Below are 22,077 nucleotides of genomic sequence, written 5' to 3' on the forward strand. Positions count from 1 at the left end.
CAAACTGTTTCCACAAGCAAAGTGGTGACATGAAGTCCTAGGCTCAGGGGCACAAAGAAAAAAAAAACTGTTCACTGCCTCTGTGCTTGGAGGATGGGTAGATGGAGGAGCCAGACCATTGACAGGGAGGGCGTGGGGACACCTGGGATGAAAGATGGCGAGATCACAGCATCACATAACTGCAGGGTCACATCGACCACAATGGACACGGTCCAGAGATGAGCTGAAATAAAGCCATTTCCCAGCCACAAGCACAACCTGGACAGAGACAGCTGGATGTTTGGTGGCCTTGGGGGATGCCGTTAATTCTCTCATGTGCAGCTGTGGGTTGAGGAGGCTGGGAGAACGTCCTCGAGCTTCAGAGATGCCCAGCCGAATGGGACAGGGTGTGTGTCACCACTCCTGGGTGTGCTCCCGGTGTCCAGGGGGCAGGACGTGTGCAGGAGCATGTGCTCACGCGCATGCACACTCACACGCACAGCACAGTGTCTTCACAGGTGCACGGAGCAGACACATGTGTGCACACGGGTGCACGTGCACACAGAGGGAGCACAGGAGTGCACCGCCCAAGGTCACCGAGTTGCAGGTGAAGTCGCAGGTGAAGGTGCTAACTGTGAACCCCAGTCGTCTTCATGTGACCATCCCCCAAAGCAAAGGGGCAGCGGGCAGGGGCAGGCGAGATGCAGGTCACACCTCAGGGACAGGCTTCACAGTGCCGCCTTTCACACTCCGCCCACAGTGGGCCAGGAATTCTGACACTGGGCCCCCCCCACACACTCGCAAGGGCAGGGCAGTATATCCCCCCCGCCACCCCACTCCCTGCTCACCCCAAGGCAGCCTATTCTGGTTCTCATTCCTGGGCATATGATTCTGGAAAGGGAAGGATCTCAAAGCATCACATCACCTCACAGCCCGTTAAGACACAAAACCCACCAGCGGACCCTGGACGTGAGGCCTGGCTGACCACAGGCCTCCGGGAAGCCGGCTCTGCGGCAAGAGAGCCCTGGCGCACTTACTTGATTTTGCTGAACACAATGTCCACGTCGGTGACGGTCACGTTCTTCCCGTCGATCACCTGGCAGTCCTTGCACAGCTTCGACCAGTTCTTGCCGTGCATCTCCTTCCCGGTGGCCCTGGTGTCCCCGTGCACCGCGAACCGCCGGAAGGCCTCCTCCAGGGCACTGAGCTCTGGGGCCGTGGCGGCTGCCCCCTCGTTGGCACCTTCTGACTCCAGGGACAGCCTCTTAGCCGCCTTGTCCTTTGCAGGGTCTCCTGGGGACTTGGGGGGTGTCTTGTTGGCGGCCTTGGCAGGCTTGGCCTTGCTGTCGGCCATGTTTCTGGCGGAGGAAGGGGAGAAGAAGGGGGTTGGTTATTCTGTTTCTGTGGGGCCGCTGCCCAAGGCCCTTCCAGCTGCCCGCTCACAGGACAGGAGGCTGGCAGCACCCACGATGTGGCAGGGCCCCTGGGGCCCCTCAGAGCCAAGCCCAGGCATGAGAGGGTAGAGCCCTGGCGCCGGTGGCCACAGCAGGATGGTGAGCATTTGTCTTGCTGCTGCACATGGCACCGGCACAGCCCCTCACACCAGCACCCTGCCAGCTGTTCGTAGGTGAAGGGCTACTCCCTGAATAGTCAAAGCCATCAGCAATGGTGGGGCCACGGGTGGTATACCCGGCCCAGCCACCTGGAGGCTCAGGACCCTCTCGTCTCCCTGTCACTCTTCCATCACAGTCTCCTCCCTGGGCCACACCTGCTGGGTAACTCCCCAGAAAGACACTCTTCCAGGGGTCCAGGGAGTGATGCCATCTTCGGGGAGGAGGGTATCCAGAATTGGTTGCCACCCTCACGTCGGAGCTGAGCCTGCTGCACTCGATCGAGTGGGAGAGGGAGACCCTGGGGCATCTGCCCAGGAACCCTGAGGGCCGACTGCGGCTGTGCCCCAGGGGCAGGGTGGGGTGCCACATGCACTGCGGGGAGGTCACCACGGGGGGGCCCCATGTGGTGAGCTCAGGGATCCTGCCCCAGCCTGGCCATGAGTCTCTGCCCCTGTGAGGCACCTGATCCCCAGAGTTGGGCTGGGTCCCTGGGGGCTCAGAAGCCAGGAGCCTGTGCTGCCTCTGGCAGGTTTCAGGACCACAGAACGCCAACGCCTCTCCCACATCTGCAGCCACGCAGCCTCCCACTGCCTCACTGCTGGTGGCCAGGGCGAGACCGCAAGATGCGCAGCCCCAAGATCAGATCCCCATGGGTCCCTCAGAAGCAGCTTCCTAGAGCAGTGCAGCCCTGGAGCTCACCTCTGTCTCTGCCTCGCTGAGAACAGATGCCACCAGGGGCCCAACGAGGGACAGCACTCAGGACCCACTGGCACACAGCGCAAAATCCAGGCAACAGTCTGTGCCATGAATAGCAAGCTTGCTCACAATTCTGCCGTGTACTGAAAATCCCCTTCAAATCTGCATTCTCAGCACTGGTCAGACAGAGGAAGACGGGCGACCCGGCATCGTGGGGGGTCCTGGGGGCCCTGCTGAACCCAAGATCCTACAGATTCCCAATGAGTAGAAGTCAAATGCCCTCGATCATTGGACTGAATGTCCTAAGAGCCTCACAGACCAGGGTCCCACCCTGTCCTTGTCCTCTGTGATGGCACAAAAAGTACACCTGCTTCTGCAGGGAATCCCGGACACCCGACGCAGGATGCAGCCAGCTCTGGGCACGAATGAGAGTTGGACCTGCATGTCCGGCTTCCTGCAGGGCGCAGGTGTGGGGCAGGGAGCGCTCTCTCTCCAAGGGATCCAGCATCAGGGTGAGGAGGAGTCAGGTGTCACAGAATCGCTTTCAGGTTTATTCCTGACACCATTTCTTTGTCTGAAACAGGAGCCCCTTCCAGGATCTGCTGAGTGTGTTCACATGGCACCTCTTCAGCCCTCGGTGCCCAGGAAGGAACGGTGACTGAGAAATGACTAGAAGCAGGAGCCGAACTGGGGGAATGTGCATGCCTGTTCAACTTGGTCAAGGAGAAGGAAACCTCTTAGGATGCTTCCAACTCAGTGCAGGTTCCATGGCCCAGGAATCGTCATCTTGTGAGTGGAAAACCCACCCGAGTGACATCAGGGATGGCTGTCCAGGGTGTCGGAACCATGGGTCTTCTTGTGCTTTTCTGTGTTTTGCAGATTTCCTAGAAGCACTATTTTATGGCGAGGACCTGGGGGGCAGGGGCAGGGCTCCTCCCCCTGGCCCCCCCCCACCCTGCTCAGCGTGGGGCTGAGTGAGCCCCACCACGCCGGGAGGTCTGCCTCCACAGTCAAGTAAAGGACTGAATAAGATGTGAAAAAGTCCTGTTGTCATGAGCGATACCTTCCAACTGGACACAGGCAACAAACAAGTAAACAAACAAGTAAACAAACAGGGAAACGGGGTGGCTTCAGGCAGTGAGAGGTGCACCAAGGAGAAATTAAGGCAGGTAAGATGGCAGTGAGTGTCGATCTAGACAGGTCGGAGGGGAAGGTGAGGGGAGCCTGGAGCCTCACAAGGGCACTGGCACGTGCGCTGCTCTGCGTGCAGCGTCTCCACCAATGCTGCCCCGAACCCCACGGGACTGAAACCCCCATGTTGGTGAGTGGGTGGCAGAGAAAATGCGGTCAGGCTGCATTGGTCTCTGTCTGCTGTCCTGGCCCCCGGGAGAAAAGGGACTGTGCTTTAAATGTCATGAAGAAAAGCCCTTCCAGCTGGGACTTCTGTACACACACCCTGGCCCCGAGGGGCGAGGCGCTGGAGATGGCTGCAGACGGACGAGCTCGGTGGCTCTGCCACACTTTTCAAGCAGGTTGTAGATGGCAGCGTGGCAGGAACCCTCAGCTACCCTTGGAGAGGGCGCAGGAGGCCCGGAGTCTGCAGGCAGCCCTGGAAGGGGAGCCCAGGGAGAAAGTTTGGGAAGAGACAGACAGGGCCATGGAGGCTGGGAGAAGCCCAGGAAGTGAACAGGAGACCTGCCAGCAGGAGCCCTCTGAACTCAACCCTGGGGGCGGCTGGCCCAGGGTCTCTCTGTAGCAGGCAGCCGGCAGCTTCGACCTTGGACGTCTCCTTCTGGAGCCGTGGGCTCAGGAGACGGGCCTCCTGTCAGCACCGTGTCAGGGCTGCTTCTGGGTGTGTTCGCGGGTTTTCACTTAGAGTCTGTCCACAGAGATGTTCGAGGTGATGGCAGAGAGAAGTGCCCTAGAGTAGTGACCAGGCGGGAGGTGGGTGCAGCAGGACATCCCCTCTCCGCCCCCACCGCCCTAGCCAGCCAGTCTGTGACCTTGAAGCTGCAGAGGTGACGCAGCCACAAGACCCAGAACAGAGCTCTCTGTTCTGGGTTTCCACTTTATTTTACTATGAACATGCATTATCATAATAAAATATCTCTAACAAAAAAACTGAAAGAGTTAGACCCCATGTGCACATAGAGGAAGACCTCCAAGACTACCATCTGTCGTGTGGAGAAGCAGGACGTGGAATAGCGGGAATCACGCACCCGGCTCTGGGAAAACAGACAGTGGGGACGAGAGAGATGGGTCGGCACTGGCACAGAGACTGCGGGCGGCTGGGCTGGGGGGGGTCACGTGCTTCTGTGGTTTGAATTGCTCCAATAAATCCATGCACTAGTCCCATAAGGATATAATAACAATAAATTTAATTTAGAAGAAGCCGAGGGCTCCAGCAGAGGTATGCTGCAGCACAGCAGTGCCCAGAGAAGCCCTCTGTACAATGACGACAGACCACACATGGGGCCTCCCTCCCAGCGCCAGCCTCCAGCCCCCGACCCGCCTGGCTTCTCTCCCCTGAAGGAAGCTGTGGTTCCCCGCTGCTTTCCTGCCATCATGGTTTCTGGGGGTGCAGTGAGGCCCCCAGGGTGGCCTTCCATACCCATTTCTACCCATGCCACCCTCTTTCCACCATGACAAAACACAAAGTCACTTAGAGGAAAAGCATGCCAGGAAGTCAAAATGCCAACCCACCAAATGCAGCATTCCCTGGGGTGTGGCCTGTATTCTCAGGTGTGTACTGTGTTTCCACAGTAAATCATGACCTCTACACCCGCAGGTGCGTGCTCTGCATCTCCAGGTGTGTGCCCTGTATCCAGGTGTGTTCCCTGTATCCAGGTGTGCGCCCTGTGCCCTCAGGTGTATACCCTCATCCCCAGCAGAGCTGATCCCTCCTTGGCACAGAGCACAGGTGAGCATACGGTAGGAGCGGAGACTGATCAGGCGTCACTCTGGCTGCAGACATGGCAGCCTGGATGCCCAGCGGGCTGTCCCTGCTCCCTCAATGTAAGGATTTTCAGCGGCTCAGGAAAGCCCCAGTGAGTGAAGTTTTTATTTATTTCATGGTCCAGGACCTCTGACTCCGTGTGAAAACCCAGTCTGTCTCCTGACCCTCTCCCATCTGCTTCCCTGGAAAGATCCCTGACTCTGTGAGATGTGCATATGCTTGCGGGGGAGGGTACAGAGGGAGGGGGAGGAATGTACGGAGAGGCAGGGAGGAGGCAGACGGGCAGGTGGCACCTGCCTCCCTAGCCAGGAGCTGGGCTCCCTTGGGACCCTTCTTCTCCTGGCCTCAGGGGTCCTTGGGCAAGAGAATGAGAACTGTGTCCCTCGCCCTGCCAGGGCCGAGGCCCTCAGCAGCTCTGGGCTCCCCCGGTGTCAAGCAGGACCAGGGAAGGCAGGGAGAGCAGGAGGTGAGTGGAGGGAGCACGTCCAGTTCCATGTGAGCCATTAGCCTCCGCCAGGTCCTGCCTGAGGCCGGGCAGGCACTGCCCTGGAGGGTCAGGAGGAAACTGATAAAGCACTCACCCTGGCTGTAGGGATGGACTATGTTACCAGATTTGCATTTTCCAAGGAGGGCTTGGAGAGGGCAGGGCAGTCAAAAGGTGGAATTACAGACCAAAGTGGCCGGGGATGCAGGGGCAGGTACGCGGGAAGTTGTCAAACAAAAGCCACTGGTCAGGTGACCTCACCCAAACTTAGGGACACCTGCCCCTCAGGTGTCCAGGGACTACCCCGCCAGTGGGGAGGGGCTGTCTCTGATACCACGTGGTCTTCGTGCCCCATCACCCCTCACAGGCTACAGATGCTCCAACGACGGGCCATGACAGGGCCCTGCTACCAGAACAAACTGGGCCGCATTTCAGATTGACTCTTCCTAGAAACCTGCTTGAGACTTGGCAGCCTGAGGCAAAACCTAGGACAGACCCCAACAGGTAGCAGTCATAATTGCCACATGACATCAGCACACAGTGCCCCAACCAAGAATAAAAATTCATGTTAATGACATGCCTGCAATGAGGCCAGGTGGCTGTGAGCAGGAGCAGGTATGTCTGTGAGTAGAGACAGGAGTTCCTGTGAGCAGGGCCAGGTGTGTCTGTGAGCAGGGCCAGGTATGTCTGTGAACAAGGCCAGTTGTATCTGTGAACAAGGCCAGGTGTGTCTGTGAACAAGGCCAGGTGTGTCTGTGAACAAGGCCAGGTATGTCTGTGAGCAGGGCCAGGAGTGTCTGTGAGCAGGGCCAGGAGTCTGTGAGCAGTGCCAGGTGCGTCTGTGAACAAGGTCAGGTGTGTCTGTGAGCAGCGCCAGGTGTGTCTGTGGACAAGACCAGGTGTGTCTGTGAGCAGGGCCACGTGCCTGTGAGCCAGGGCAGGTGTGGTGTCAAAGACAGCAGCAACAGCAACTGTGTGCTCTCTAGGTTCCCCTTCCCGGACAGGAGGTGGCTATGCCCTGAATGGAAAGATGGGTGTGTGCCTGCTTTCTCAGGTGTGAATCACCTTCACTCTTGAGCTCCTTTAAACACACGCTCAGCAACTCATTCCTAATGCCCCATCAGCTCCCTTGTCCTGTCCCCAGTCTACACCCTCACTGCTGGCGCTTCCTAAGATCTGACCTGGCCGGAGGGGCTGACCATCTTGCCTCTGGTAACCAGCTGCCTTCTAGCTCCCAAGGCCCCTCATGGCCTGTGGCTCTCTCCTACCTACCCTGCATCCTCTGGTGCCACTGCCTGTGGCATGCTGGGTATTACCAAGCTGGCTGACACGCTGTCCTCCCCCGGTGGGTGCTGGGTGCACCGCAATGACTGAGCCTTGCTTGAGTGACAGCCTGCGGACAAGCAGCACTGACACTGGGGTGGGCAGCCAGAGACAGCGTGCAGCGTGGGCAGCGTACAGCAGCAGGATGCACGGGGCTGGGACCTGGGACCTGCTGCAGGGTTCCAGAGCTCACCCAGGACCATCCACCCCACCTCAGACTTCCATTGCCCTCCCTGGGGGCTGTGCAAGACCCCCGCTGGCTCCTTCACCCAGGGAACCCCTGCTTAGGAGCAGCAGCACCGACAGCCTCCCTGGGACCCCATGGGAAAGGCTGGGCCCCACCAGCCTCTCCTGTCCAGCAGAGTCCTCTGCCCGCTGGCCTGCTCTGGGTGCTGCCCTCAGACTCTCATGGGAGGGCCCAGAGAGAGAGTCCCTGTGGCCCACGGCCCCTTCCCAAGAGGATGCCCACAGCGGGCAGCCACTTGGGGCCCCCAGCTCTGCCAAACTGCTGGAAATGCAGCCCTCACCCTTGAGGGGGACGCGACCCCGCCTCCCACCCCTGAGCAGTCTGGGCCCACAGCATGTGGTGGGAAGCAGACACCCGTGCACTAGTGGTCAAGGACCCGCTCTTCGGAGAAACATTCTGCAGCTAGGACTGCCTGGATTCCATCACCAACACGAGAGGAACATTCTTTGCCAAATAACCAGGGCGGGGGGGGGGGGGGCGGGCGGTGACTGGCTCTGGTGACTCAACTCCAGAACCTTCTGGTGTAAGTATGGCTATGCAGAAACCCCCACGGAGAATTCCCCTTTTAAAGAGAAGAGGACCCTCAGGGTTCAGATGCCGCCTGTGGGCCTGGATGGGGGGCCACACCTGCTGAGCGCCCGTGGAGGCTGCAGCTGCTCCTGGCAGTGGCTCTGCCGTCTAAATGCAGGGTCTCGCTTGAGTTCTTGTCCTCAAGCTCCTCTTCTGAAGGCACAGCGCCAACCCCCTCAGGTGGGCTGGAGTCCCCTGGGACGCATGTGTCGCAAGCTGGATTGGGGAAATGGGCGGGCCCCACTGTGCTCTGCGGGAACGGGGTGTGTCTCCTGGGCTGGGGACAAATGCCAAGCAGGCCCTGAAGGTGGAACGGGCTCCCGGGAGAGTGGGCATCAGAAGGAAGCCACCTGGGCTCCTGGAGCTCCTGCCGCGTGTCACTGGTCCTCGGCCCCACAGGCTGCTGAGGGTGGGTGCGATGCCCCCAGAATCCTCTGAATCTTTACATCCACTAGGGGTCAGAGGTACTGCCCACCACTAGGGCTGGGAACCAGAGCCCCTGGATGGCCACTGGGCCCACTGATGTGACCCCAAGGCCCAGGGCCTGTGCAAGAACTCTCGCAGGCCCTGGAATGCGAGCACTCCTGAGGATCGCTTACGCTGACCCCTGCTCAGACCTCACTGGAGTGCCTGACACCTGCAGGGGCAACAGGCAGCCAGGAAGCAGCTCTGGAAATGAGAGCTGAGCTACTCGGGCACCCGAGGGGGGAGGGAGGGGGGAGGGAGGGGGGAGAGGTACAGGGAGTGCCTTGCCAGACACTGCGGGACTCTCAAAGACAACCAGGAGGCCCCACACAAAGGGTGCCGAAGGGGAGAAAGAAGGTAGGGAGAGAGCCTGTGCCCTGTCCCCTCAGAGGTGTCCGTGGTAGCCGGGTCCTGGAACCCCAGGCACCAAGGACCGGGGAAGGACCCCTTGGGAATGCTCCGTGGGCTCCCTTAGGGCCTGGTCCCAGGACACTGACCAAGAGGGAAAGAGGATTGGCGGGGGGATAATGGCAAGAGGCCCCAGGTAAACCCCAAACACAGCTGCCCCCGAGACACCAAGGGAAGCGTAGGCCCGGTCAGATGGTCCAGGGAGAGCCTTCTGCTCACCGAGGCAACCTGCCGGGCTCGCATAGGTCCCGACCGCCACCGACCACTGTGACATTTGCCGGGACACTTGGGTATGTGTGTGAAACCCTCAGCAAAGGCAAGGTCAGGGTGGGATGGCAAACTCAAAAGGCCACAGGGCCTGAAGTCGGGAGGGGGATCTGTCTGTTTGGCTCACCAGAGACCACCGGAGGCTCAGGCCCCTAGCGTCGAGGTCCAGAAGTGCTGGTGCTGCCCCTGGAGAGGGCACAACTCCCCCCCCCCAAACCCCCACCCCCTGTCGTGAACAGCCTAGGGGAACAAAGGCCATTAGAAGCCCCTGGATCCCCCCAGGACCAGCCCACCCCTGCCACCCACCCCTGCCACCCCACCCCTGCCACCCACCCCTGCCACCCCACCCCTGCCCTGTCTTCAGCTCTTTATTTGAGTCCATTTGAGTACAACGCAGCCCTTTGGCAATTGTTCACATTTTTAATCACAACATGGCCACCCACCCCGTGGCTGCCCCGGACACTCAACGTGAATGACCACTCGTCTCATCCGAGAGCAGTCCCAGGCAGCGGGAGCCTCCCAGAGCTGGACAAAGCGGCCTTTTCTGAGCCCACAGGCGCCCGCCAAGAGCACAGGGATGGTCCCTGGGGCCCCAAGTCAGCGTGGAGAGCAGCCCCGCCACCCCCAGCACCCTGGCCCCCCACAGTCCAGGTGTCCAGTGGCCCCGACAGGCCAAGCTGCCCGGACTAGGGCTGCATGAGCAGGATGCCACTGGTGCCCTGTCATGCGCAGCCTTAGGCTGCTGGCCCAGAAGGTCCATGGGGTTGGAGAAGCCTGAGAACTGAATCACACCCTCCCTGGGCCCCGTTCGCAGGTCAGATGTGGTTTCTCCCAGACACAAGAGAAGGTAGAGCAGAGGAGGCAAGCTTCCCCAGGCCACTCTGGGACCGTGGCCCATCCTGCCATTGCTGTCCTCACCCTGGGCCCCCACAGGACCTGGGCGGGACAGAAGCGGGAGGGGTGGGGACACAGTCTATGTCCCTGGAACACACCCCAACAGACAGCCTCACGGGCCGAGAGGCTTTCCAGTCGGGAACACGGAGGAAGGCAGTTGTCCTCCCCTGCCCCTCGGAAGAGTTGGTGCCCCCAGCAGGGACTTCTGTGGTCACTGTGGAGTTGGCGGTTTTGGGGGGGCCCACTTGGCTGGGACCCTTGGCCCCCCAGGAGCCACACTTTGCCCCGGTTCTTGCCTCCAGAGCCACCCTGGCTTTCGTCAGCACGTTTCCTATGAAATCCAAGAACACAGCCAGCCAGCGGTGGCCAAGGAGGGGAGCAGGTGTGCACAGGGTTAAAGGAGGACACTTGTAGAAGCTTCGAGCCACTGATTCCCTCACTCAGTCCATCAGCACCAGCCCCTCGCCCCACAAGGAAGCAGTGAGGGTGGAGGGGGTGTCTCATCCTGCAGCCTATCCAGGGGCCAAGAGGCTCCCCACACAGGGAGCAAGTGTGGTGGGGAGCATGGTGGCCCCGGATTAGGTGTGTCCTGTCCTGTCCTCACCCAGAACCTGCGAATGGGACCTTGTTTGGGAAGACATTCTTTGTAGATGGGATGAAGCCAAACGTGCCGAGACGAGATCAGCCTGGGTCGTCCGGGTGGCCCTGAGTCCAGTGAGAGTGTCCTTATGAGACCGAAGAGGGGAGACATGAACACAGAGGGGAGGCCATGTGACAGCAGAGGCAGAGACTGGAGAGACGCGGCCACAGCCCAGGGACGCCTGGGCACCAGGAGCCGGGATGGGCAGGAAGGACCCTCCCTTTGAGGCTCTGGAAGGAGTGTGCCCCTGGGACACCTTGCTCTCAGACCTCTGGCCCCAGAGCTGGGAGAGAATGAGTTTGTGCATGTTAGGCCACCAGTTAGCGTTCTTTCGTTACAACTGCCCCGGGACCCTCATACAGGTGAGACCAGAGGGGGAGCATCCCTCACAGAGAGGAGAGTTTGAAAGACCCAGAGGAGGCAACGCCATCAGGTGGTGACACAGAGAACCCGGGGCGGCAGCAGCAGAGGGCCTGGTGCGGCAGATTCCAGAGGCCCCTGGAGGTCACCCTAAGCCAGGCTGGCCTCTAAGTCTAAGTAGGGGACTGCCAAATGACACCTGTATTCTAAGATATCCATCTGGCCTCAGGTTGGAGGTATTTGGGCAGAGAAAAAGATGAGTGCACATTCAAGGAGAGGAAAAATACTGGGTGAAGCACGTGAGACCTTGACAGGAAACTTGTTAATTCCAGGAAAGGTTAAACTGCATGTGCAGGTGCTAGGTGGCTGCTTCCGGAAGGGGGCGCCATCCCTGCTGGGTGAGCTGGAGGCCAGAGAGGCTCCCTGCTGCTTCTCCTGCTTTGGAGACGCCCAAGGCTAACCCAACAAGGATGACAACTGAGGGCAGGTCAGAAAGAACTGGGATTCGCTCAGGCCAAAGCGGTGAGGTGACCACAGGAGCAACAGGAATGCAACCAGAAAGTACAGAGGACCTGCAGGAAAGGGCCGCTGACCAGGCCGCCCGGTTGGCAGTGGTTGCACAGTGTGTCGTACCTTCAGTCCTCGAAGATCTGCTGCCCCCAAAAGCAGCTGATGTGGGAAGAGGCCGACAGAGCACTGGAGTCGGGGAGAAAAACGGGAGCACCGAGCAGGGCCCGCCCTGTGGGTGAGACGCAGGAGGAGCCTGGCGCAGGCGTGAAGAGCAGCAAGCGTGAGGAGAGGTGGGCATCACCTGCAAACGCCAGCTTCCCCCTGGCCAGGCCTGCTCAGCACGGAGACAGCACGCGGGTCTCAGTGTGGGGGTTTGCAGCCGGGCCACCCTTCAGAACCGGCTGAGAGCTCTGAAAATGCAGATGCCGCCCTCTGACTTGCTGTGGTGGAGGCCCGCCCGCCACCCACAGGGCAGTCAGGAAGAGTGGACAGTTAGAAACCCATCTTCCTCAAACACCCACGGGCTAGGAGGAGAGAGAAGAGTAAGCAACCAGGCCCCAGGAAAGAGAGAACCCTGAACGGGCAGCGGCGCACTCAGCGGCTCCCCTGCGGGCACTGGCTGGTGCTGGCGGAGCGGAGCCGTGGGGAGCTCTGCGGGCTCAGCACACGGCTTCCCAGCTGTTCCTGCAGGGGCTGGGTGCTCGGAGGTGAGGGTGAGCTGGCCGGAGATTGAGTCAACTCAGCCCCTCAACCCACAGCTTGGATCCAGGTGACTCTGCAGTGCTAGTGCCCAAAATGCCAGCAGGGCCCACGTCATAACTATCTAGAGAAAGACTGTCATCAAGACCATAAAATATTTCTAGGAACATATTTCGATTACAATATCTAGTATACACAGTAAAAAATAACGAGGCACAGAAAGGGGGAAAGTGCCAAGAACCCGCAGAGCAGACAACAGAAGCAGCCTAGAGGTTCCACTTACGGGCGCCTGATGGGCCGCTGAGTGTGAAGGAACCGTGTGCGCCACGGAGAAGGGTGTGCAGAGAAGAAAGGGCAGCATGTGCCGTGTGCAGAGGAGAAAAAGGACACGGTGGGAAATTCCAGCAAAGAACTGGACATTATAAAAATGTAGATAGCAGCTTTGAAAAAGAACACGTTAGAAATCCTAGCAGTAAAAAACACAATAACGAAAAGAAAAAATGACAAAAACGAGAATTCAGAGCTCAGTGGACGGGTCTCAACAGCAGAGCAGATCCAGCGCAGCATTAAAAAGAACTCATGAATCGGAAATGCCCAAGAGAAAACAGCTAAACTCGGTGGAAATGTGTGTGTGTGGGGGGGGGGTGTACACGCATACATATGGACAAAAACAATGGAAACAGTAAAGATGAACATAAGATGAACATAATAAATAAAAAAAACACAATACAGAGGACCAACAATACCAGAAGTTACTGCTTTAAAGCACCAATTATATTGATAAATACTGGGGATAGTGATAAAAAAAAAAGAAAGTCAGAACATACAATGTCAGGAATGGAAAATGGGGACACCCTATGATTTCTACAGATATTAAAAGATTAAAATATAATAAAAGAATATTATAAACAACTTTACACCAATACATTGGATCATCTAAATTTCTAAAAACACAGATTCTTCAAAACAAAACAAAGAAAGCCACCTTGTTAAAAAGTAACAAAAAATAGATATTGTAATTATTACAAGAATTGTTTTTATAATTATTAAGGACTTGAGTCCTTATTTAAAACTTTTCACACACACACAAACCTCATCATGGATGTCTTTGCCAGCAGACTCTACCTTATATTGAAAAATAAATGACATCAATCTTGCACAATCCCAGTACCAAACAAAACCTGATGAGGGTGTTACAAGTAAAGAACAATTTATGTCAGTCTCACTTATGAACATAGATGCAAAAATCAAGTCAGGTTCACGCCAGGAATGCAAAGATGGTTTAGAGTTAACATCAATCAACAAAACTCATTGCACTCACAGAATAGAGGATAAAAATCATATTATCATCTTAATAAATACAGGGAAAGCATTTGGCAGAGTTCAGCATCTATTCACCATAAAAATTCTTAGCAAATTAGAAAAGGAAATTCCTTAATTTGACCAAGGGTACCTACCAAAAAACCACTACAAGAATCACACTTAACAACAGCGTTCCCAGCACAAGAAGAGAAAGGGACCAGTGGGACAGAATAGAGCCCCAGTAGACCCAAGCACATACTGACACATTCAGCATAACAAAGGTGGCCCTGCAGGGAGGGGGAAAGGGGGAAAAGAATGTTTTCAGTCAGTGGAGATGGCTGATTGAATAGACACATGGAAAAAAAAGAACCCTGGCTCCCCACACCCTCAGCTCAGGTTCACGGCAGACTGAAGCGGGGAAGGCAGGGTAATGAGGCTGCGGGAAGATAACACACAAGAGCATCTGATGTCCTCGGGGCAGGGGAAGATTCATTACACGGGATGCAAGCATCGCTAGGTATTCAAATGGCACCAGGGTAAAACCGAGAACTCCTGTTCATCAAAAAATATTACAGAGTGAAAGGCAAGCCACGGGGAAGGAGGAATCTGTTACTCATTATGAACATGGGTGTGCCCCAGAGCCCACAAGGGACCCTGCTCATCAACCAGAGAGAGGCAGAAGGCTCTAGGACAACGGCGAGGACCCAGCCTGACACTCAGTGATAGCACGTCCAGTGCCCAGCACCGCGGGGATGTGCATAACCCAGAAAGTGCAAACAAACCCCAAGGCAGATACCACCACACCCTCCAGACTGGCTGACGACCAAAAGGGCGGCGATGCCACGTGCTGCAGGCTGAGGAGACACAGAGAACTGTGGGACACGCAGTTCCAGCTGCCTTGGCAACAGGAACTGCAGCGGGACATCTAGATAACCGAGGGCCTGCTCCCCAGTCAGCACTCACCGACAGAAGCGCTGGCATGTGTGCTGCAGAGGGCATCACAGGTAGGCTCTGGCAGCCTTGTTCACAATGGCCAAAAAAGGGAACTGTCCCCATGCCCACTGGGCACACAGTGGATAAGTGATGGTGGTGGGCTCCCAGCCCAGCACACGTCCACACTGGCCACTCAGGACCACACGGACGAGCCACTCACAGGGCATGGACTGAAATGAGCCAGTGCCGCGAGTGTGTGCTCTATGGCTTCCTAGGCCTGAAGGTCAAACACAACCACAGTGGTGGCTGGCAAAGCCACAGCAAAAGCACATCCCCTTCCCCAGAACAGGAGTGGAGAACAGCCAACACACCCAGCAGGGAAGGCTGGGCTGGGACAGGAGGCTGTGATGGGTCCCGTGGTCCTCCAGCGCCACTCTGCCCTTAGCCGGCCCCTCGCACAGGCACGGAGGCTTGCAGCTGACCCTGCACAGCTGGGACATCTGGCATGGCAGCACCGAGGCCACAGAAGAAATGAAGTGGATATGGCAGAGGTGCCCGAGGACAAGGAAACAGGCACGTGGGGCAGGCTGTGGAGAAGTGCGACTGGGTTTGCAGAAGGGGGACAGTCCCCTGTGAGAGCTCAGTGCACCAAACCATGGTGTTGAGGGCACCTGTAAGAAAAACTAGGTCAGGTTTGGGGGCTCAGGAGAAGGGCTGGCTGGGGTGTAGTGGGAAGTGGGACTTCACGGGGAAATCTCCAGGAAGATGAGCCCACTGCAGGCCGGGTTTGGGGGCTGGGGGCAGGAATCACCTGTGTCACAACTCAGGCAGAAAGCAAAGATGCTCAGAGAAGAAAGAGCCACGGTGGAGAAGGCCCCAGCGGAGAAGACCCGACAGCCAGGGTGCAGACTCTGCCCCAGGCACGCACAGATGCCAGGGAGAACAGTGTCTGTACCAGGAGGATATGCAGCGTGGTGTCCGGGCAAGCCACAGGAATCAGGACCAGGGTGCAGTGGGAGGGTGACCGATGAGGCCGTCTCTCCCTGGAGGTGGGCCCTGCTGCCAGGAAATGAGAGCAACTGGCCAAGGAGATAAGACCAGGGGAAGAGCAGGGCCAGGAAGGACTAGGTGGTTGCCTGACCATGGGGGCAAGAGAAGTACAGGACTCAGAGACTTTCTGTGCCATGCAGGCGTGAGCAGGCCGCCAGCGTCTGTCAAAGGCCAAAGGCAAGGGCATGGGAGACCACCGGGTCTCCGAAAGAGACCCCCAGAAGCATCAAGGAAGGGGACACTGTACTTCCCAGTGCCTGCTGCCCTGATGCCTCCCCCGCTGTGTGGCTCCTCCTTGGGAACCTTGGCACCTCGGTAACTGCCTCTATCACAGGACACAGGGGCAGGGAGGCTGCTGACTTCTGAAATCACAGCATAAAGGGTGAGCCTTCTCTTACCTGGTTTTCTCCAGGGACCTGGATCAGGGAGTCCTGAACTAATAGGCAAGGCAAAAGCAAAGGTGGCTCAAAGACAGCCTGAAGCCGGCATTCTGGAAAAATCCCACAAGAGACAGAAGAGGCCCTGCTGTAGCAGCCAGCCACCAACCCAGGCATGTCACCGAGCAGAAGAACCTGGGATGGTCCACCCAGCCTGTGAACTGCTGTGCCAAGGCCAAGGGAATGGAGACCTCCATGCATGCCAAGCCCTGCTGGGTGGCAGATTCATAAGAAAACAGAATGCTGTCACTGTCTTAACTCCTGGTTTGGGGTGGGCTGTGGTACGGTGTTAGAAAACCAGAGCAGGGTGGGGGACGGGGTGGGGGTTGAGGGTCATCAGAGCATGGTGAGGACCATGAGACGTGCATGGTGTGTGGAAAATACTTCCTTAGGGGCAGTGCATGACGCGGGGCTGCAGGTTCCTGGGAGCTCACTCAAGTCAGATGCGAGGGCCATCTGACTTAACACTGACTCTAGGGCCAGACCCCTGGGTGTGAGGCCCACATGCACACCCCCAGAGTGCAGCTCAACCTGTCCGCCCGGCTCATCGCTCTCCAAGAGATGAGACAGTGGGCATGTGTAAGGCCTAAATGAGGTCACCTAGAGGACGCTGGCTGTTATGTGACGTTCCAGCTAGAGTGAGAGCTCCCCAGGGCGGAGGCCATGCCGGCTCACCTGGCACCTGGCAGGTGCTCAGACATCTGTTGAACAAATGGGTGCCACAGGGTTACAGGATGAGATCTCGGGGAAAGTGGCCCAGGGCGGGGGAGGTCATATGGAGCCGGCACGGGGTGCCCCAGTTATCACGCCAAGAAAACCACACTCGAGACCCCTGGGGATGGGCGGAGACATTGTGCCGCAGGAAAAAAGGACAGAAGAGCAAGAAGGGGGTCCGGCAGTTTTAAGTGTTAAGCTTAAAAAAAGGTAAGGCCCCATCCTTCCCTTTCACAAACCTAATTTAAAAAAGAAAAAGTCCACATAGACGTGGTCTTATGAGGATGAGCCCACACTCCCCACTGCTAAGAAGCTTCGGTCTCTGAGCAGGAGGGGCTGCAGAAGACGTTTTGGTGTGGTGTACAGGTCAAAAACCTAGCATTGCCTGACACTCTGTGAAAGACTTTCTGCATTTCTTCACTGAAGAAGGCCCTGCATTTGGATGTTTAGAGCCAACCACCGTCACACTGAGCTGCCACTACACGCCACTGTGCAGCTGAAGGGGATATGGAAATGAAAAACAGTCTTACTGCTGTAAACTCTCACACCAGGAACTGAGATTTGGAGACCGTATGGTGTGTTGCTGTGGGGAGCAGCCCTTCCCCATATGTGGCTTTTGGGGGCCCCACTGAGACACAGGCCCTGCACCCTCTCCTGTGAACCCAGCAAGGCCCATTAAAGCCATTGCCAGGAAGTGCCCCTTGAAAGCTGCCCAGAAAGCTCCCCAGGAGAGGCTGTGGAGCTGGGATGCCATGGTTAGGGACAGTGTGGGTCACGACACTGTCGTGGGTTACATCCCCACCAAAGAGGAAACTACTCTCCCCAGGAGGGGGCCGAACCATGGAGAGGGTGCACACAGGACCTGGATCCCCAGCTGCAGGGGGCCCCACACAGGCAGTCCCACTCCTTCCTTCCCAGCGAACACCTTAAGCAGTAGGATCTGGGTGGGTGTCTGTTCTGCCTGGTCCCAGCATCTACCTGGTCCTGGGTTTACAGGCTCAGTGGACTTGGCACCATGCCCAAAGTTCCCTTGGTCTGGAGTGGTTTCCGGACGGGAGCTCAGGGCCCAGATCTCACAGCCTGAGGAGGACCTGACACTTCAAGGTGCAGCAAGGCCCCTTGTCCAAGATCCTCAGATGGCATCTCTTGTGCATGCTCCTCCAGCCTCACCAGCACCATCACAAGCTATTTATAGGCCTGGCTTCAAGTCAGCACAGCCTCTCCCTAGGAAGCCTTTAAAGAAAAAATCTTTCGATTACAGTTTACTTTCAATATGATTGTGTATTGGTTTCACGTGTACAGCATAGTGGTTAATCACGTACTTCACAAAGTGTTCCCCTCGATACTCCCAGGACTTCTCAGCCTCTTCCACAGGCAGCAGCTCCACCGCCCTCCTCCTCTGCTCCCCCCGGCCCTGGAAGCCATAAGGACATGCCCCTACGAACAGTTTGCTGCTCAGAGTTTTCTTAAACCTCCATCAGTGATGAGTGGTTTTAATTTTCTTTATGGAACTTGCCCATTTTCCACCCTTAGCATTTATAACCTTGTATGTAGTTAAAACAGTTATTTTGTTGCAACCTGAAAGGATTCAGGAAGCTCAATCAAACAAGGCAGGGGAGATAGGAGTACAATCAGCACAGCTTCCTGTAATCTCCATCACCTCATCATTCTGTACAGGTGGAGAGAAAATTTTTATTGTAGCCCCTAAATTATGGTACCTTTCTGAGTCAGATCCCTTTGGAAATCATGAAAGCCAAGGGGCCTTTCGGGAGGAAGCCAAGCATGCATAACACTCACGCGGCATGCACTTGCAGAGCTCCAGATCCCAGGAAGTTCACCCAGCACCCAGCACCCAGCACTGAGCCCTGTGATTCCCACCATGTGATGGGAACAGCAGCCGGTACCAGAGACAGGATCATGGAATCCAGTTTAAGGCATCAGGAAGCCTTGCGGCCTGTCTCACTGGGCCCGTCACACCCCCCATTTCCTGCCTGTTCCAAGCTCTCCCTCCCCAGCCAAATCACCTCATCCCCGGATGTGATCCCAGTGCACTCAGAGTTCAGGTCAGTGTTTACTGATCACGTCCTAGAGGCCAGGGGCTCGTCTGGGCTCTGGGGAGCACCTCCCCCCTCTCCCACTAGTCCTCCCTGAGAGGTTGGCCTTGGGGAGTGCCTGGAGGCAGGCGGTGGCAGCCCAGGGAGCTAGGTCTTTTTATCAGTATCCCCAGGGACTCCTCAAGTATCCAATAAATGTCAGGGGAATCAGCCAATGAAATGCGCAGGTGGATGACAGCATCGCAGGCTCATCCTAAAAGGTGTCTGATCTCGGAGAACACACAACGCCTATCAAAATAGCAGTCCCAATAGGGAAGCGCGAATAGAATTTTTTCCCACCGCGTCGCGAGGCTTCTGTACAAAACTGAAACCGCAGAATAAAGGGTTTTTCAGGACCCTCCCTCAAAGGCGGCCACTGCCCCCATAGGTGCGTGGGAAATGCACCCGCAGCCAACCGCTTTATCTTGACTGCGGCTTCTGCGCGGTAAGAAAACAGAATACCCCCCCCCGGGAATCTTCGATTTGCAGACTGTAGGCCTGACACTTTGCCCTGGACATAATGGTGTCGTTTGTGCCGGGACCAGAAGGGCTGGGACCCTGAGAGGGGCAACGCTGCCCTCACGGTCACGCTCATTCTGGGCCCTGGGACACAAATGGCCGTTTCGTACTGTCGTAGGACAGTGGCTTCATTTCAAACCCTTTTAGTCCTAATTTCCAGCCTTCTCATGGGCAGCGGCCCCCCAGGCTCCGGCGTCGATAAACAGAGCTTCTGCAGCTGGACATGAAGGGCGGGGGTGGGGTGGCGAGTTGGGGGAGGGGGGGGCGATTCCGCGCAGCCCCTGAAAGAAGGGACTGCAAGGGTATCGAGGCGAGGAAAAGCCAAGCGTCTCGCTTGGGGCCCAATTATAAGCCTGTCCTTTCCACCGCCAGTCACTCCCTCCCGCGTCCCCCCGGGTCGCCGGACCCGCGCCCGACGCAGCGCGACCACCTGGCAGTCCCGAGACTAGAGCGCAGGTGGCGGGAAGAACGGGCGGGCCTGGGGCCCTGCGTCCTCCAGGAGTGCCTTCTGCACCGTGCCCCGGACCCGAGCCCCTCGGCCACTTACCTGGCACACGCAGGGACTGCAGCGGCGGCGCCTCCGCGACTCGGCCGCGCGCGACCGGGTGCCTGGCGGTGCGCTCGCGCCGCCACCGCCCAGGGCCCCGCCCCAGCCCCGCCCCCACTGGTCCGCTCACTCCCCCCAGCCCCGCCCCGCTCGACCCCACGGCCCTCGGCCCCCCACGAGCCCTGCGCGCCTCGCGCGCCTCCAGGGCCTCCACCCCAGCCTGCCCCCAGCCCTGCCCGCCCTGACCCGTGCTCGCCTCCGGCCCCGCCCAGGCCCCCACCCCAGCACCCGGGTGCTCCTTGCGGCCCCGCCCCTGGTCCTTCCCAGCCCGGGGTGCGCGCAGAGCGCTCGGAGGCCGGTCCGAGCGCCGCCTCTGCCTTACAAGGTTGTCTCCGCGCAGGCCCCGAGTCCACCGGCTCTACGAGCAGAGCCGTGGGAACCTCGCGGGGCAGTGCCCGTATGGCCGCAGCTGGCCCTTCGGGACCCCAGGGATGGTGGGTCAAGTCTTCGCGTCCCCTCTCCAGATGCGAGCGGACGAGGGTGGCAGCGGAGGGAGGATGAATGGGTGCGCAGACTGGCCTTGCCGGTTGGGGTGGCGGAGTGCGCTGGCCTCTCCGCGGAGACTCTAGGGCCATGAAGGGGACAGGGTGGCGGGAGGCTCAAACTCCAAGGAATGTGCGCAGGCTTGGTGGGGGGGGGGGGGAGCAGGGAGTGGGGCCGCGCCCTGACAGTCGAGGGGCACGGAGGTGGGGTTGTGGCGAGGACCTGAGTGGAGCACAGACAAGGAAGCAGATCCCTTCCCCACCTGGCCCTTCCCCACGGCCCCTGCCCTGCCTGGCCGGCTCTGGGAAGGGGAGGAGTGGTATCAGCCTTCAACAGAAGGTTGCTGAGCAGAAAGGTTCTGTGGCCAGGGTGATGGGGAGGTACTAGCCTGAGTGCTGAGAGTTTAGGTGGAGGGCTCTCCTTCTCATCGTCCAGGATCCCTTCTGTAAAGGAACTCTTCTGAGGCCATTGGAGGCGGCTCAGCCTCTGGGGAGACGGTGGCTTGAAGTCACTGACAGCTTCACCGCTATGGTTCCCTTGGAGCTAGCCAAGGAACTCACCCCAGGTTCTGTCCTCCCCCTCCTGGCTGAAGACCCCCCACTCACACACAGATCCTCCAGGTGTGTCCCACTGTCAGCACCTCGCCTGAATCAGAAGTGCCTGAGGCATGAGTCAGCATGTGGAAGCACAGCTTGCAGGCTCTCCTCAGACTCCGGGCAGGTCGGGGAGCCTGGCAAAGGCCAGCAGAGGAAGGTGGGGTGTGGAGCCGGAGAAGGGGTGCTGGGTGTTTGTCCATCAGACAGAGTGAGAGAAGGTGGTTCCCTGATGCCCAGGGAGCCACAGGCTGCTGCCGCACAGCCCCCACTCCATCCGCACAGTGTTTCCAGGTCTCAACCACTCTGGCTTCTACCTCCAGTTAAAACTGGCCTAGAGATGAGCTTCTCGTGCGCCTTCCTACCCCAGAGACCAGGCAAGTCTGAGAACTTAGAGCTGGAAGAGCAGGGAAAACTCAAGCTTGCCTTCCTGAGGCTCCACTCCCCCAACTCACGGTGGGTTCTATGTAGGTTGAAGCTGGACTGTGCCTTCTGTGACCACAGAGCCCTAAGCAATGCAAACGAAATAATGAAAAACGCTCCTAGTATGTTCCCATACTGGTATCAGCCAGGTGATTGTTTAGTTCCAGTTTTCAAAACCCCCACAAGTGCTCTGTCGTAAACGCAGTGATTTGGACGATGGTAAAATAGCAATGGGAGGTGAGCGCCATGCTTCAGAAGCAAATATGTTCAAGCAACAAAAATGTTCAAGTGGGAAGCAGAGGCCAGGCATGGGGAGAAGGAGGGCTGCCTCTCAGAGCCTTGAGTAAGCAGTCAGCACACCTGGCCCAGGTTAAGGGTGGAGACTCAGCCTGGCAGGTGCCACTTCCATGTTCCAAGTCTGATGCTTTGTTTCTAGATTGTCAGTGGCCAGAGATGGTGCTGCTGCCTGTGCCTTTCCTGGTCATCTGTGAATGGAGGAAGTTGGAGTTCACGGGCGTGCTGCTTCTTAACAGGGAGTCAGCTCAGTCCACACTTAGAAAAATCACTTAATAGTGGCACAAGTTCTTCCCAGGCTGGGAAAGTCCCACTTCGTGATGGAACTGCATGTTTTATCCAGGGTCGAGAGTCAGAGGGCCCTTTCTGCCAGACACTGCACCCTGGCCCTTGGTCCACTGAGACCTGGCCAGCGTCCATCTACCCTCCCATTACTAAAACCCTCACTCACAGTTGGCCGGGGGTGGGGGGAGGTGGTCACAGAGGCTTTGACAGTAAACTGGAGTGATCTGTATTTG

The 22,077-nt window shown here is 57.7% G+C and overlaps 1 protein-coding gene across 1 annotated transcript in view; it reads right to left on the reverse strand.

Moving 5' to 3' along the window:
• The window catches only part of LOC123824670 (tubulin polymerization promoting protein), a 31,394-nt gene extending 11,591 nt beyond the window's left edge, over positions 1 to 19,803 (reverse strand). Inside the window, exons 1-2 of the mRNA XM_045847955.1 lie at positions 19,707 to 19,803; positions 1,017 to 1,337 (exon numbers count right to left, since the gene is read on the reverse strand). Of these exons, the coding sequence (XP_045703911.1) occupies positions 1,017 to 1,333 (317 nt within the window). The 5' untranslated portion in view covers positions 1,334 to 1,337; positions 19,707 to 19,803. The remainder of the gene's footprint in view (positions 1 to 1,016; positions 1,338 to 19,706) is intronic.
• Positions 19,804 to 22,077: the final 2,274 nt, after the last annotated feature.

Source organism: Phyllostomus hastatus, unplaced genomic scaffold (assembly GCF_019186645.2).
Source record: "Phyllostomus hastatus isolate PE091 unplaced genomic scaffold, TTU_PhHast_1.1 phas_contig_58, whole genome shotgun sequence".
NCBI classification, from domain to species: domain Eukaryota; kingdom Metazoa; phylum Chordata; class Mammalia; order Chiroptera; family Phyllostomidae; genus Phyllostomus; species Phyllostomus hastatus.